Below are 15056 nucleotides of genomic sequence, written 5' to 3' on the forward strand. Positions count from 1 at the left end.
AGGTCAGGCATTAAATAGCCTCCAAGACCAATTGCAACAGCAGTGATAAAAATATAAATTTCTAGATTATTGAGTGGGCTTCTGAGGACAGCTATGCTGTAGCTGTCTGTCACAGCATTCCATGTACTGTCCTTCAAAACACATTCCAGTTAACACACCCAAAGCCTGGGAGCTATTTGCTCTGCCTATTTTATCAGGTGTAATACTCACCATGCTCCTGTGGCGTTCTGTGACCATCACTTTATTTATACTGGATACAGTAACAGTCTGCTGGGATTCTGGCATTCTGACACTACCTGAGTGACTGCTGAATGCTTTAAGTGTACTTCAGTTATTTCTTCCACAAGTGAACTCATATTCTGCTCTACTTACAGATGCTTGTGTTGGCTCTTAGGGGAAAGTTTTAGACCTCTTCTGGTCCTGTCTAAACCAGCACAATGGCAGGACTGTTAACCTGGCTGATATAATTTCCAGAGAGTCTGGAACAGCTTCTCTGACATGAGACATATAAATGCTTTATGAGACCTGGAAGTTGCTGACAGATGCTGCTACACTTTGGCCCTGCACAGGCAGCTCCTGCTTGCCTCACAACCAGCTTTGCTTAGAGTCAACTTAGCCCTCCCAGCTGTCTGCCTACATCTGTACAGTTTTCTTCCTAGGAATAAGCCTGGCACTTTTGCAGTCCTGGTGTGATTTAGAGAGCCAGGCACCTCTGCACCATGCTTGGCTATGCAACATGGGCACCCCAAACACAGCCCATTGATAGCTGAGACCCAGGACTGAGCCCTTGATGGGTGCCTAGGGATGGCCATCAGTTCTCTCCACTGGTACAGAGATAATTTCATGTATGACGGGATCAGGTAAGACAGGAGACATATAGGCCCTCTGACCTCAAATCTTTTCATCCTAGAAAGGAAAGAGAAAAGATTCAGCCTTTTCACAGCTTCTCTCAGAGGACACTCTCAGAGGTAAAAACCCCTATGCTTGCAGTTGTTGAATTTCTGAGCTGTGCATTCTCCCCCTTTCCTTCTACCCCAAGCAGTGAAATGTTTGTTGGTACTGTCCAGGAATTCATCTGTTGGTATTTGGTATTTTAATATGCATGTGTATGATCACCCAGTTGCTACAATTACACTGTGGGAATCTTGTTTCTAAAAATACACCAATCTCTGCTGCTCTCCAACACAAGCATGAGGTAATGGATCATGTTCCCTACTTGCCAGTCACACACAGGAAGAAGGAAATCAATACAGCTGGCAATACAGAAAGACTACAAAAATTATAATTACAACTTATTTCCCTTTCACTTAAAAACATAATCTTCTAGCCTCCATTATCACAGCTTCAGCTTTATAATGCATTAAAACAATAATGGGCTTCCCTTTGGTAGATAAAATCCTGTTATTCTACTTGAGAGCATCTTTGGAGTAGCTCAAAGTGGTAAGGTTTATTGTGGGAACCTTAAACCAGCTCCTACTCCAGCAGGTACTCTGTTGCTATCAGTGTACTGCCACCAAATTTGAGAGAGATTTTGCATCACTCAGGTTGTGATTGCTGTATTTTGTCTAGGGAAATGCGTGTGCACACCATCTTTTAAATTTAAGGTGCAGAAAACTCCCTGATCTTGTTCTATCTCCTCTTCTGCATTATTTAAATGGCAGTTGAAAGCACTGTGAGTCAGTGGAGGCTGCAGAAAAATTTGACAGAATGCCATTCATTTTACTATTATAAAAAGCTGTATTTTGGAAGGATTTTGCATTACAAATAGTGCCTCTGATTCCAGAGGAGCTACTCAGTGTATAGCCTTACTCAACCTTACCATTGTATATTTTGTCCAAATAATGTCTGCCTGGTGAGCAAAGGAGGGGGCTTGGGAGCCTGAACTTCCATGTTGTAGCCAAAGGTCTCGGTGATGAGACATTGTATGGAAATCAGTGTATTCCAAATTACAGCACTGACTGCTGAGTCTGGCTGCTGCATCTCTGGTTTTCCCTCTCCCTACCCATAAGAGCAATAATGTTAGAAATGGCAAGGGGCATTCATGAATTAATGCTAATTTTAGATTTTGTCAGTGCTTTGAAGTTGTTCAGTGAGCTACATGAAGTGTAGCTCGCTGAACAACTGTGCTACATAAAGTACACCTTGGTCCGTGTCTGCTAGAAGACACATAAAGGTCTGAAGCCACAGAAGAGTTCTGCTGGCAGTGGGGTTTCCAGCCATGGTTCCCCCGCAGGGAGAGGAGTGGCCATCCCTGAGAAAAGGCAATGGAAATAGAGGGGAATGCCTGTGGAAGCTGTGTTCTGCACTCACACAATAACCCAAAGCTGCTCCCAGTTTTGCACCTCACAGTCTGTTTAATAACCACTGAAGCTCATTGTATCTTTCTTCCGAAAATTGTGCGTAAAAGGAACTCCTCTATGCTTGCTGCAGGCTTTTTACTTTTAAATAGAAATACTTTGTTTTCCTCTAGAGGTTGTAGTCTGGTTGCAATCTGTTACTTTCCTGAGAGTGTTTTTTTCTACCTAGAGCCATATTCTGTCCTTAGTTTTGGTCTGGATCTCTCTTAGACAGCCATTATCTTTCCCTCTGATCAGAAAACTTAGAGAGCAGCCAGGAAGGAATCCTGGCTGCTGCTTGGAGCATGCAGGGCTGGAGCTGCTACTGGAGCTGGTCATACATTACAACACTGTCAGCACTGGCTTCTCGCCCATCAAAGGGGTTTTTGGAGCCAGGCAAAGGCAGAGCCACTGAGCACTGTCAGAAACATCCAGCACCTCTGTCCATGCTTGGCAAGAGGCTGCTCTACAAGAATGGAGCTTCACTTCTCTGCTCCATCGAAGCAACTCCTGCCCATGGCTCTGCTGTTAGTATCAGATTGCTTAGTCCTGAAATCCTGCTTTTCTCTGCTGCTTAGATCTACTGTTCAGCTTCAGTGGAGTTTTTCTGATTAACCAGGCTTTTGTTCTTGCCTTTCAGAGTCACAAGGAAGCCCTGCTCTGCCAAGCAGGAGTCAGCACAGCTCTGGTTTGCTGTCGCTTCTTATCCCTGAGACAGAGAGAGCAGCCTTCCACCTGCTGGGAAGAGAGCTGCTGAAAGACACCTCCTTCTTGGGGTCTTTCACAGAATGACCCCTCCTGGCATCACAGCCTTGGTCTAGCAAGGTACCAGTGAGGAAACTGAAGCCTCAAAACCTCAACAGGATAAGAAATGTGTAACTTCTGAAGCATGCTGGAGCCGACATGATGTTTCAGAGCCAGCCTCTATTCTTAGAAAAGTGGTGAAAGTCATAATTTAAAAATAAAATCAAGTGCAGTGCTAGCAAAGAGTCATATTGGTGGTATTCCTGTGAGTAAATCTCTCAACATGAATTGGCTTCACTTGAAGCTCAGGAACGCTCCACCAAAATAAGGCCCAGCTGTGAGATATCTGTAGTACTGATGTGAACAGGAGAGAAGTACACAAGACTCTTGCCACATCAGGTGTCCTCCTTGTCCCTTCTCTTCCCCACAAAACATGCCTGTAGTTCACTTTAGTATTACAGGTCAAACAAACTAGAGCCTTCCAATGACCTCCACAGGAGGGCATGGGAGTTAGCTCATGCAAGTGGTGAAATTTAATGTATATCCTTCTAGGCACTTCTGCAGGTGCTGCACTTCTGCTGTATGGTGGGTCTAGATGATGCTTTTGTACCATTCACAGCCATTCCTGGTTTGCACTGAGGTTACCAAATGCTGTGTTTTATCTCAGATTCTCCAGATGTCAACATATTCCTACTTAGGGTTGTGTGCAGTAAGCAAAGGTCCAGTCTCTGTCTGGCTTTGAGCAGGGATGGCCACAGATTAACACTTGGGGCTTAGAGCTAGGATGAACTTCCTGTGCAGCATCTGAATCAGTCATTTTATTGGCAGAAAAACCACAGAACTGACTGTATTCAAATCCTGTTAATCTGCTGCTTTAGTACTGTTTGAATTTTGAGGTTTCCCTCAGAAAACCTCCCCTGTGTTTTACAGCCACAAGAGGCTGTAGAGCATAACCCTTTACCCACTTGGGTCATGCAGAATTTTTCCAATAACTTTAACTGAGAGAAGCTGGAACCTAAAAGTTTCCTCTTTCACTCAGTCAGGCCAATGTGAACGTTACTTAAGGTGACGCCAAAAAGTGAAACACTGGATCTCATAATAATGTGCCTGTGGAGTCGATCTGGTGGTTTTACTCACCCTGTAACACTCACCCATGAATCCAGCCCCACCAGAGCGAGATGAAACACGTGTGAGTTACACTGCTGTTTCACCCTGCGCAGAAGTGATCAGTGACCTGTGCCTCTGGCTCCGAGCCGTGCCTGTTAACTCCTGAGGCTTACACTGCCCAGTGATGTCACCAGGATTCTTGTAAGAGTCAGCAAGCTGGTTTTCCCTCTAATTAAATTATGTGATTGTTCTGCATGGTGCATTTAAACTGTAAAGCAGTTTTGCACAAGCTGCTACCAAAGCTGCACATCTCATTCTAAAGTTCCACACTACAGTGTAACGAGGAGAAGAGTCTGAAAAACACTCAGGAGATAAAAAAGCCAGAAGTTAAAGAAGTCAAGAAGGTATGTAATGAGCATTGATAGTTCAGATAAAAGACAGAACAACCTAGTGAAGATTTCATGTTTTATTGTTATTAAAAGTTCATTATGAAATCAGCACAACACATAAAAATAGATCTGTGGTGAATGATACATATTACTGTTATTGCCCGGTGGTTTTGTGCACACTCTCACTTTTTAAAATCAGAAGGTAATGAATACAAGACATTTCCCCAGCGAACTGTGACACCAGTGTTCCTGCAGCAGAGAGAGGCTGTGCTTCCTGTTGACTCTATCCAGTGTATAATGCAGTCAGAAATAGTCCTCTATTCACACTTAAAAATAAACTCAGTTTTAGAGTATGCCCCAGCTGAAAATAACTGGAGAGTGAGAGCTAGAAATAACTCTTTTCTTAGGGACCTATTTCCATGAAAGTCAAAGGGATTTTTGACATGGATTTTAAAAGCAGAAGGACATAGTTATTTGTTGACAGACAGATAGAGAGGCCTAGCAACAGGAGCTAGGGAGGACCTGTGGCAAATAGGAGTTTATTATTTTGATCTTGCACATGCTGCTGAATCTCCTTGTTGTAGTAATTGTCTATGTTCATTGCAGCAGTGATTGCTGGGAGGAGCTGGGAGGGTGTATCAAAGCCAGATAGGGCGTCTGCAGCTCATTTTTTTCCTCCCTGTTTGGGTTGGCCTTGGTTCTAACCCTGTGCACCATTCATTGCAAAGTGACTTTCACCTGTGTGCTTTCTGATGTGAGAAAATGAGAACAATACCATGATTACAAAACCCCTCACCAGGTCACTTACTGTTCCTACACTGGTGTAAGCTTTTTTTCCTTACTTTTGTGCTTTTCACAGCAGACATTTGAGGCTGCCTTCAGCCCCTGACTCTTGTTCCTTACATTGTCACGTCAACTCCAGGGGTGCTGGGAGGTTGCTGACTGGCTCAGCAGAATTGTTGTTCTGCAGTTTTCTGCATGGAAAGGTCTCTGTGCAGCCTCAGTGCAGAAAACAGTCCTGGAGTTCTCTGGGGGGAAGCATTTCCTGTGGATAGGAGGCCAAATGAGCCTCACATCAGATATCCTGCTTGCATGTCTGTGGGGAAAAAATACCTTAGTGGTGTGGATACTCCTGCATTCTCCTGTTATTTTTTTGGGAGTTTCTTTTACAACAGGCGAGTAGGAACATGAACCAATCCATGCTGTCCAAGCTTGGATTGTAAGCAATGCTCTTTTTTTTGCCTCAAGTCCTGGTAGGGAGCTGCAGAAGGTGGCGGCTAAAAATGTGGGAAAAGCCCATCCCTGGGAAGCTGCCCTGCATCTCCACAGCCTGCGGCCTTGTCTGGCCCTGAAATGCCCTCTAATGCCCTTTGAACTCCTGCCCTCTTAGGACTACAGCACATCATGCTAGCCCAGCCTCACTACCAAGCTCATGGGCGCTGTGGCCACTCTGGCCTTGTTTCCTCCACAGTGAACAGTTTCAAAGCCAAAGATAAAAATCTCAGTGCTCCTCCCTGTGTGGAAAATCTCTGGGCTTCAGTCTCAGCCTCACAGCAGGAGAGTGACAAGGGTGGAAAGCTGTCACAGCAGAATGGTGATTAAGGCTCTCCCTTTGGTTTTCAGGCTGTTTACTCAAAACAGCCCTTGAGAAAGATGCTCGCCCTCCAGCACATGTCACATTCAACCGGTTTAGCAATATTACGCCTCTTTCTGCTCAAACTAGCCAGGGAGGGGAGGGACAGTATAATATGTTAGTGCAAGTTCTCATAGACAACATATTAATATTTAGTACAAAATGTTCTTTCAAGGTGGGGCAAACATTTCTAATTGTGACACAAAAAGAAGGTATTTTGTAACAGTTTTAACAAGTTGCCTGTGAAAAAGCGTTTGTGTGAAATATGTTTAGACAGACTACCTCACATGACACTGAAATATTTCAAGGCTCTTTCTGAGCAGGCAATAACCTAGTTTTGATTTTTTTAAATCAAATCAGCTTTATCACAGCCAATCCCAAACATAATTAAATAATTTGGTTGTGATTTTTTTTGGTTAGTTGTATTTTTTTTTCTTTTTCCTCTTTGGAAAAATAAAGCTATGCTAAGTTGAGTATTTCCACTCCACATGGGTTTTACCCATTCAAGACTTCTTTCATTGCAGAATCAACTTCCTCATTCAGAGGAAACCACAGAAATATTCAGCTAATAAATTTTAGCAGAGATTTCAAAGGCTGGTTCATTCACTCCTGAAGTCCTGAAGAATTGCAGCTTCCAAGAGGCTCACAGACTACTTCTCCCTACTGAAAAGCATTTTATAAACCTGGCCTAATTTGGAAACAGTCTTTATTTCATTTCTATTAGGGCTTACATCCAAAATGAAGATATTAATAATCCCTAAATTGTGCAGAGTGAAAAATTCAGGCATACATTTTTGCAGCGCAGTCTCCCATTTGAAACATTTGGATTTGACCCAAAGTTCAACAATTAAGGCCTCAGTTTTCTCTGACTTACACTGCATGTGCAAGTGCTCTGCAGTTGCATTTTAACATGATCAGCCAGTGTAAGTCAAGCATGAGTGGAACAGCCCTTGGTTACACAGCATCCTTTTTTCGCCTGCCATCGCCTGGTAGTGCCAAGAGCAAAAGAAAAATAAAGAGGCTTCCAGTCAGGTGATAGACAGATAGATGTGTAAGCTTTCTTTAACTGTGACTTTCTGCCCTTTCTTGAGCTCTCAGCCAAGCCATAACCCATCAGAAGAGGATTCACAGTCATTCTTGCCTTGAAGCCCGGCTCAGAAACCCCAACAGGGCAGGATCAGGTGGTGGAGTTATGCAAAGGCAAAACCAGAATCAGGGTCAAAAGAGCATTTTCCCCAGAGAGCAAACTCCTGGAGCAGGAACAAATGGGAGTGCCCAGCACAGCAGGTGGGAACAGGAGCAAGGCAGGAACACCAGGCCCTGGCTCCCACCAGAGATGCCCCTGACACTGCACTGAGCTCACCCTGGCATCCCTGGTGTAGGCACTGTGCTGCACCAGGCCCCCGTGGGAGAGCGAATGCGTGGGGGCTGTGAAAATCCAAGGCAGCCAAAATGCTTTTTCCAGGATACAGTAAAGGCATGGAGGGGGAATCTCTACTGGTGGGCTGTCAGGGAGATTCCCTTTGGGTCATGTAGGGTCATGGTGCTACTGACACTTCCCACTGGACCAGTGGGGCAGGCCCAGGCACCAGCCCTGCATCAGCAAACCTGGCTTTGGATGGCCAGCTGGAGAAAGCACTAGGCACAAAGGGTGCTAAATTTCTCTCCAAACAGAATTCATCTCCTGCCTGCATCAGCTTTGGAACCATAGGGAATTTCCAAGCTGGAGAAAAATCCAAAATATCTCATGTAGAAGCACCTTTCCCTTGGATTTTTATTATAATAATTTTTAAGAATATATTTTGTACCGAAACACTGTCAGCATTCTTTATACAATGGAAAATGACACAGTCATTATGTATCATGTAAAAGAGTAAAAACAGAGCAAGACAGGAACATTTCAGTTCATTCTGGAGTACAAATAGAATCTGATGTACAGCTTAAAAGCCACACACCAGACAATAAGTTCATCTGGAAAACAACAGGTTCTCTTTTATTTTGGAAGTAGGAAGAAAAGTCAGGGAACATCAAATGTTAAGGCTAAAAATTAAAATGTTAACTTTTATTTTACAAGTGATAGCCTGATTCTTAATTCATCTGCAGTAGCAGCAACAACCCCCCCGCTTTACAAACAGATTTGCACTTGCAAGAAATAAGAATCAGGCTTCTATGCTCAGAGGACTCTGATTGACCTCAACAGGCTTTGGACTAGAGCCACAGTTGGAATTTCAGCTTGCAAGTCTAAGGCTTCTTAACTGCAGGCCAAATTAGCACAAAATGAGGCTTTGCATTGGCATTCTACCCTTAACTTTGGATATTCCAGTTCTGGTTGTTTTAAACCACACTTTTATTGCAGGTTTAACTTAGTTCTGTTTGTGAGATACTTTTTTTGTTTTTTCTTAAATACTGTGCTACGGAGGATGTTTTTATAGTCTGTTTTTTAGTCCCTATATTATGTGTTTTCAAAATTGCCTAAATGTATGTTTATATCATGATTACAACTACTCAGAAAGACCCACTAAAGTCCAGTGAGCAGCCAAGGAAAAAAAGTGTATTTAGTCCTAAAGAAGTCAAGAAAAGTGGCTGTGTTCATTTATAGTGTAGCGCAATGACTGTGTTTATACAGCTATACCTACTATTTTAAAAGCTACTTGAAAAGTTATTATTCATGTGCCTTAGCTGATTTTCAAGCATTAATAACTTGGCTGTCTAGACAAGTTTTAATTGTCATATCAAAGGCCAAATATGTTCTCAAACAAGTGTAAAGAATCTCCCATCTCCCTTGGAAAGAGGCTGGTTCTCTTTCTGAATAAAGAGATTGCCAAATTTAACTTTTTCTCAGGTTATGAAAGCACAGTAAAACCCACAAATTTGCTGTTTAAGTTTTTAAAATGGATTGACTTCAACTCAGACCTATCCTGTGCAGCAAAGTTAGTAAACCCTGAAAAACAGATTCTAGTGAATATGCAGAGTTCCCCCCCACCAACTACCATGCCCACGTTTTCCCAGGGCCTAGAGGGCTCCATTAAAATGTAACTAAATGTGCGATAGGAAACATGGTTTTTCAAGAACGATATGTAAAGTTTACCCGAAGAACCTAAGACATTTTGTACATTCAAAATGTTTACACTTTGCTGTTCTTAATCTTAAGATTGTTCATTTTTACTAATAATACATACAATGAGTATAAATAAATAAACTACAGATAAGTTTTAAAAATTGTATTAACAATACATTGTGCAAAAACTCATAACAATCTACATTCTATGCAAATACCCTGACTAAAATACACAGGCTGTGTCCACACACCCTCAGTCAGTTTTTGCACAGTCCATGGGCCAAACCAGTGGCTGAGGACAATCAGCAAAATTCCATTACGAGCTATGGAAGTAACGCTGATTTACACCAGCAGAAGGGCAGGCCCCAAGGTTTGTGCAAAAATGCCATAGAAATCAGTGGGAATTGTGCTTGACTAAGAACTAGATAGTTTGATTGTACCCCATTAAAGTGAGTGGGAGTTTTGCCATTGATTTCCATGGAACCAGGCCCAGGCCCTGGGTAAGGACGTCAGCACATGGCCCTATGTTGTGCTACACTACTCCACTTCAGTGCAGAAACAATATTTGCAAAAGAAAATCTTGTTTTTGTCAACACTACTGTTCAGTAACCGGTTTTAGCGCTGCATTTCAGAGAGTGCCTTTTCTGTGAGATTTGAAATGAGACTGCAAGTCTTTATGAATCCATTCCAATTTGATTATCCAGCACAGGTGGGCTATTTTGATCCAAGAAAAACAGCTCAATGTCTATAAACCAACAGTGCTCTTCGTTAGGATAAAACACAGCCCGGTTCATCGGCACAGGAGTGAAGAACTGCATGCGGAAAAGGAACAGGGCAGCCTTCCTACCATAGCTGTGTCCAGAGCCGGCTGTCACTGCTCCCAACGGACGATGGCACCTGAGCTGGTTTGGAATCTGCAGTCCTAACAAGCTCAGCCCAGTTTTGTAAGCTGAAGATCTCCATTTATCTTTATTGTGTCAATTGCTGACAGTGTTTCAATACGGTGGTAAAAATCAAAGAGCTGATGTCCATCCACAAATATTCTAAAACGGGGATGCTCGCAAAGTATCTCAACCTGCAAAAGATAAAATATTGAAGCATGCTGTTCACAGATTAACTGGGAAGTTGTTTCACAGCACACAAAGAGCACTTCAAAGAGCGTTGGTGCACATTGTGCTACTTATGTGCCACGCAAGAGACAAAGGTGAGACCAGTCTGCCCCCTTGACACCAGTTACGCTATGATGGATCTGCTCTTACTGCACAAGGACATTAATCCAATCTCAAATCTCACGTTGTCCTAGCAGTAAGCACGCTGCAACCCAGTCCACTGGCTACCGGGAGGTTTTGTGTCTTGGAACAATGCCAGAAACAGACTCAAACTGCTAATCACAGCAGGAGGAAATTTAACCTCCAACCCAAACCTCGCATTCCTTGTGTGACGGTTTTAGTTCGAACTGGGCAGAAAAGACTACAAAGCTGTTTGGTTTGGTGGTGGTTTGCTGTTTTTTTTTTTCCTGCATAAGGAGACAGCTCCCTCTGCAATGCTTTCCACACTACCTTTAATTTACTGGAAGGGAGTAAACATGGAAAGGGGATATAAGTTTGCTCTCCCCTCCCACACAGACACAGCTGCTGCAGAACTAAAACCCTTTCACTCCTGTGATAGTCCCTGTCAGACTAGACTCCATCCTGGGGCTGCAGTGAAGAAAATGCAGTGCAGGATTGCTGGGAATTCAGCTGGACAGTTCTCAGGAGGCACAAACAGGATCAGGGAGGGACACAGCTCATCCCTCTTCCTGAGAGACCTGCAGAAATGCTCTGGAAAAGCAACAAAGCCTGGAGCTGAACAAGCTTGGACAAGTTGGGAGATTCCTGATGTTTGGGGTGGCTTGAGAGGGTGCCCTGTTGTTAAGCTTTGCTGGAACTGCCCTGGCAGGAAGCTGGGACACGAGGGCACAAAACACACACTTTTACACACTCTTGGAGACCTCCAGGTCTAGACACACTCAGGAGAAAATCTTCAGGGAAGCCACATGTAAATCCTGGATCATTTCCAGAAGCTGGAAGTCCGGAGTGAAGTGCTGCTACCAAACACTTGACTCTGCTGCTATTACAGTGTATAAAAATGGGAACAGGGCCCGTGACAAACTGACTGTGCCAAAGCCCAAGTGACTTAGAGCACGTTGCACCAGGAGAAGTGGCAGCAGGCAGTCCAGGAGAGCTGGAACTCCTGGATCCCTGGTAGTGCACCAGGTACCAAGGAGGCGGCTGTGCTGCCATGGAGCTCCTGTGTCACTGCAGCAGTGCCTGCCTGAGGCCTTCTTATGTAAAAGATATGGTTAACACTGCTCATGGTCCGCTTTTCACATCACCTGCGGCCACGCCACAGTGCTAATTGGACTGGATCACAAGTAATTGGCAAGAACACTTAATAGTCTTAATTTATTCACTGAGATGGAGACCATCAAAGGTACAAAGTCAATTGGGAGCCTCAATTCTGTTTGGGCATTTGGGAAAAAAGGAGGAAAAAAAGGCAAAATAACTCCCCTTCTACAGTCTCCCATGCTAGATGTGCAATTTTGCTGTCCTGTAACATCATCTCTCATTAGTGGGACATGCACAAAACTTGCTCTGGGTAATTTGTCTGGCTCGTCTGAGGGCCCAGTCACCACCCAGTGCAGAAGGCAGTGGAACCCTTTCAGATGGAGCAGGACCCAGCCTCCAAGCCTTTTCAAGTACATTTCCCACACCACCAAAGGGTGTTGCCAGTTCTGATGGGAGGGTGAGTTTGTAGAAACAAGTAGAGCGCAACCAATTTGCAGCAAAACCAGTCATATAAACACCCTCTTAACACCAAGCATCTGGGGAGGTGGTGAGCTTTTGGGGTTGGGGGAGATTATCTTGGGGGCAAGAAGGATTAAGAGAGTTTGGCAGCTGGTCATAGCACTGGCATTTAGCAGAGGGGCCAGTGAGGTTTTGTAAGAGGGACGGGGAGGAGGAGGGGTTTTCTGGGTCAGCTTCAAAGAAAAGGCATGCAGCCTTTTTTCCTCAATGTAGTGAGAGGGAAGCAGCCCTCTGCAGCATACTTTGTTAGCCCTGATTTGCAAAGACATCTTCACATAACCATAAACGCTACAGATGGGACTCTGCTTCTAGGTCAACCCAGACCGTCCACAGCACCACAGCACTTCCATGTACACTGTCTTCAAGTGACTACAGATTTAAATTTGATGGAAGGTTTAATCCCAGGGTTGAGAAAAGAATACCACTATTGCTTATCTGTTTAATCTGCTAACACGAAGAGCTACGGTCAACCTTAACGTAACATCCCTGGGGACAAAGGATGAACGTGATCCTTATTAGCTGCACTAAATTGCAAACAGTATGTCCATTAAAAAAACCATCAGTATATACAGCAGCCCCACTGAATATTAACATTCTCCAGTAATAACTTGTAATGCACTAATAACATAGAGGTACCTCTTAATTTATGGTTATAAAACTAAGCTCAGGAAGTTGCAGTTCATCACACAGTATTACAACCTCCGACTCGTCATAGCGCCCAGGTGAGGTGTCCGCAGCCCCATCTGAACTGCCTGCAGCTGCACGTAGCAGCAGCATCTCCATGCAACTCGATGGATACAAACAAACCAGCAACTGGTGTCTCAACTCAAGCAGTGCGGGCTGCACTGTGATTTCATGAAAGGCACGTCAGGTTCTGCTGCAACTCGTGTCAAATGACACTTTATCAGACACGGTGTAAGCCATGGCCATCCTGGTACTCACCCTAAAAGGCTGGTCCGGTATAAATGGAAAGTAAGGAATAGACGACTGCTCTTCCCCCCATTCTCCAGCTACACAAGAGTTTCTGACAAACTGTCTCTCTGTAAACACAGCTTTCAGTTCTATGGCTACATCCGCAGGAGGATCTTCTGACTCCCCACAAGTCAGACTGATGCCAAAGCTGCAACACAAACAGCACAGCTCTCGTTCAGCCAGATAAAAGCAAATAAGCCCCAAATGCCGTCAGTCTTATTTCTCAGCTTATTAAAGCCATATAGTGGCACAGGCTGGAAGACAGCTCAGCTCGTTCAGAGCTCTCTGAAAGCTCAACAGGGACAACAACATGGTTATGGAATACATATGTGTGTGTGTGCATGGTCTTGAGCATATATCTGTACATATACACAGATCTATATGCTTGATATGCTCCTTGGCTCCCAAGTGAAAACGGAATCCCTTGAAGAAATGCCCCCTCTATGGGTCAAAGGAGAAATCAGCATGCTATATTTAAAATGATAAAAATAATCCTTTCCAGAAAGGAGGGATCCGTGCGGATGTGTGTGTGTGTACGTGCGGGTGGCCGCCCCCCTTCGCCCCCTCCCCGAGCCCGGCGCCCCCGGCACGGGCAGCCCTGTCCAGGTGTTACCTCTCGGGGTTGAGGTCCACTATGCCCATAACTAAGATCTTCTTTCCCGGCCTCATTCCTCCTTTGATGTGCCCACAGAAGGGGACGATCTGGAAAGGACAGGGGGAAGGTGGCGAGGGTCAGCTCGGCATCAGCAGCGGCCGCCCTTGTGCAGCCCGAGCTGAACGGGGGCGGGGGGCAGTAAAGGGGTTAACAAAATAAAATACACCATCACCCCCCACCAGGAAAAAAACCCCAAACAAACCAAACAAAGGTAATTTACCAGGCGAGGGAAGTACACATCAGCTTGCACCGGAGATCCCAGGGAGTTGTTTAAATGCCCGTCCTCTATTTTCTGCAGGTAGAAAGGAGAGCGCTGAGGCAGGGCCAGGCGGAGCCCCCCAGCCCGCCCCGCTCCGCAGGTGCCCTGCTCGGTGCCCAGGCCCGTCCCGGTGCCCGTCCCGGTGCCCGTCCCGGTGCCCACAGCCGCACTCACCAGCGCGTCCCGCTCGGCCACGGTCCCCGCCATCTTGTGGAAGCGGTGGCGGCGGCGCTGGGGACAGGGCGGGGGAGAGGGAGGGAGGGAGGGATGGAGGGAGGGAGGGGGGTCTGTGGCAACCCCGGCGGCGGAGGGGTAGCGGCGAAGCCGGAGCGGAGCCGGTGCAGAAGTAGGAAGGCGAGGAGGAGGAGGCGGAGGAGGAAGAGGAGGAGGGGAGGTGGCCGGCTGGCACAGCCTCGCCCGGCGGGGAGCCCAGCCCTTGGCCCGAGGGGGAGCCGGGCAGGGCGGGGCGGGGGCTGCTGCCGCTTGCTCCGCTCCTCAGCCCCGCGGCGGGGCCGTCCCTCGGCGAGCGGGGAGAGCGCGGCTCCGCCGAGCTGGAGGGACGGCGGCGGGCCCGGGCCCCTCACCTGGCGCCTGCAGGTGATGGGCGCCTGGGGAGGGGCCGCAGCAGCCCCGCGCCCATCATGTCAGGGATCACGTTTATGTCCGAGCTTGGACACCTCGGCGAAGGGAATGTGCCGAGTCGGGCGTCCCGGGTGACTCCCTTCCTCCAGAGGTGGCGACACTGCTCGGCCCCTCCGAAATGAACCTCCACCCCTCTCCCCTCCGTGCCCCGTGGCGAGGACCCTGAGGGGGCTGAGACCACAAGCGGGGTCAGATCCCCGAGCGTGAGGGGAGGCTCCCGGCCGAGCGCGGCTCGGCTCCCCCGGGCCCGCCGTCCCTGCAGCCTCCGGCGAGGCGCGGTAATTGCATAAGGCGGCCCGTGCCCGTGAGCTCCGCTGACGTGCAGTGGCCGCAGTTATGCAAGGCGGCGGTGTCTGCGGGTGTCCCGCTCTGCGGGAGCACGGCCACCTCCGCCCGCCGCCGCCGGCCCTGCTCG

General features: G+C 46.5%; 1 protein-coding gene across 2 annotated transcripts; it reads right to left on the bottom strand.

The window, feature by feature from the left end:
• Positions 1–4780: 4780 nt before the first annotated feature.
• On the bottom strand, positions 4781–14476 carry LGALSL (galectin like). 2 transcript variants are annotated; one of them, XM_084202340.1, is made up of 5 exons: positions 14174–14472; positions 13961–14032; positions 13699–13787; positions 13056–13233; positions 4781–10342 (listed from the first exon to the last, which is right to left on the bottom strand). In XM_084202340.1, the coding sequence occupies exons 1-5, from the start codon at positions 14204–14206 to the stop codon at positions 10199–10201; spliced, it is 516 nt and encodes a 171-aa protein (XP_084058466.1). In that variant the 5' UTR covers positions 14207–14472; the 3' UTR covers positions 4781–10198. The 2 variants fall into 2 exon arrangements, with proteins under 2 accessions (XP_084058466.1, XP_084058465.1); XM_084202339.1 differs by having other exon boundaries at positions 13961–14476.
• Positions 14477–15056: the final 580 nt, after the last annotated feature.

This window comes from Fringilla coelebs, assembly GCF_963513975.1.
Source record: "Fringilla coelebs genome assembly, chromosome: 3".
NCBI classification, from domain to species: domain Eukaryota; kingdom Metazoa; phylum Chordata; class Aves; order Passeriformes; family Fringillidae; genus Fringilla; species Fringilla coelebs.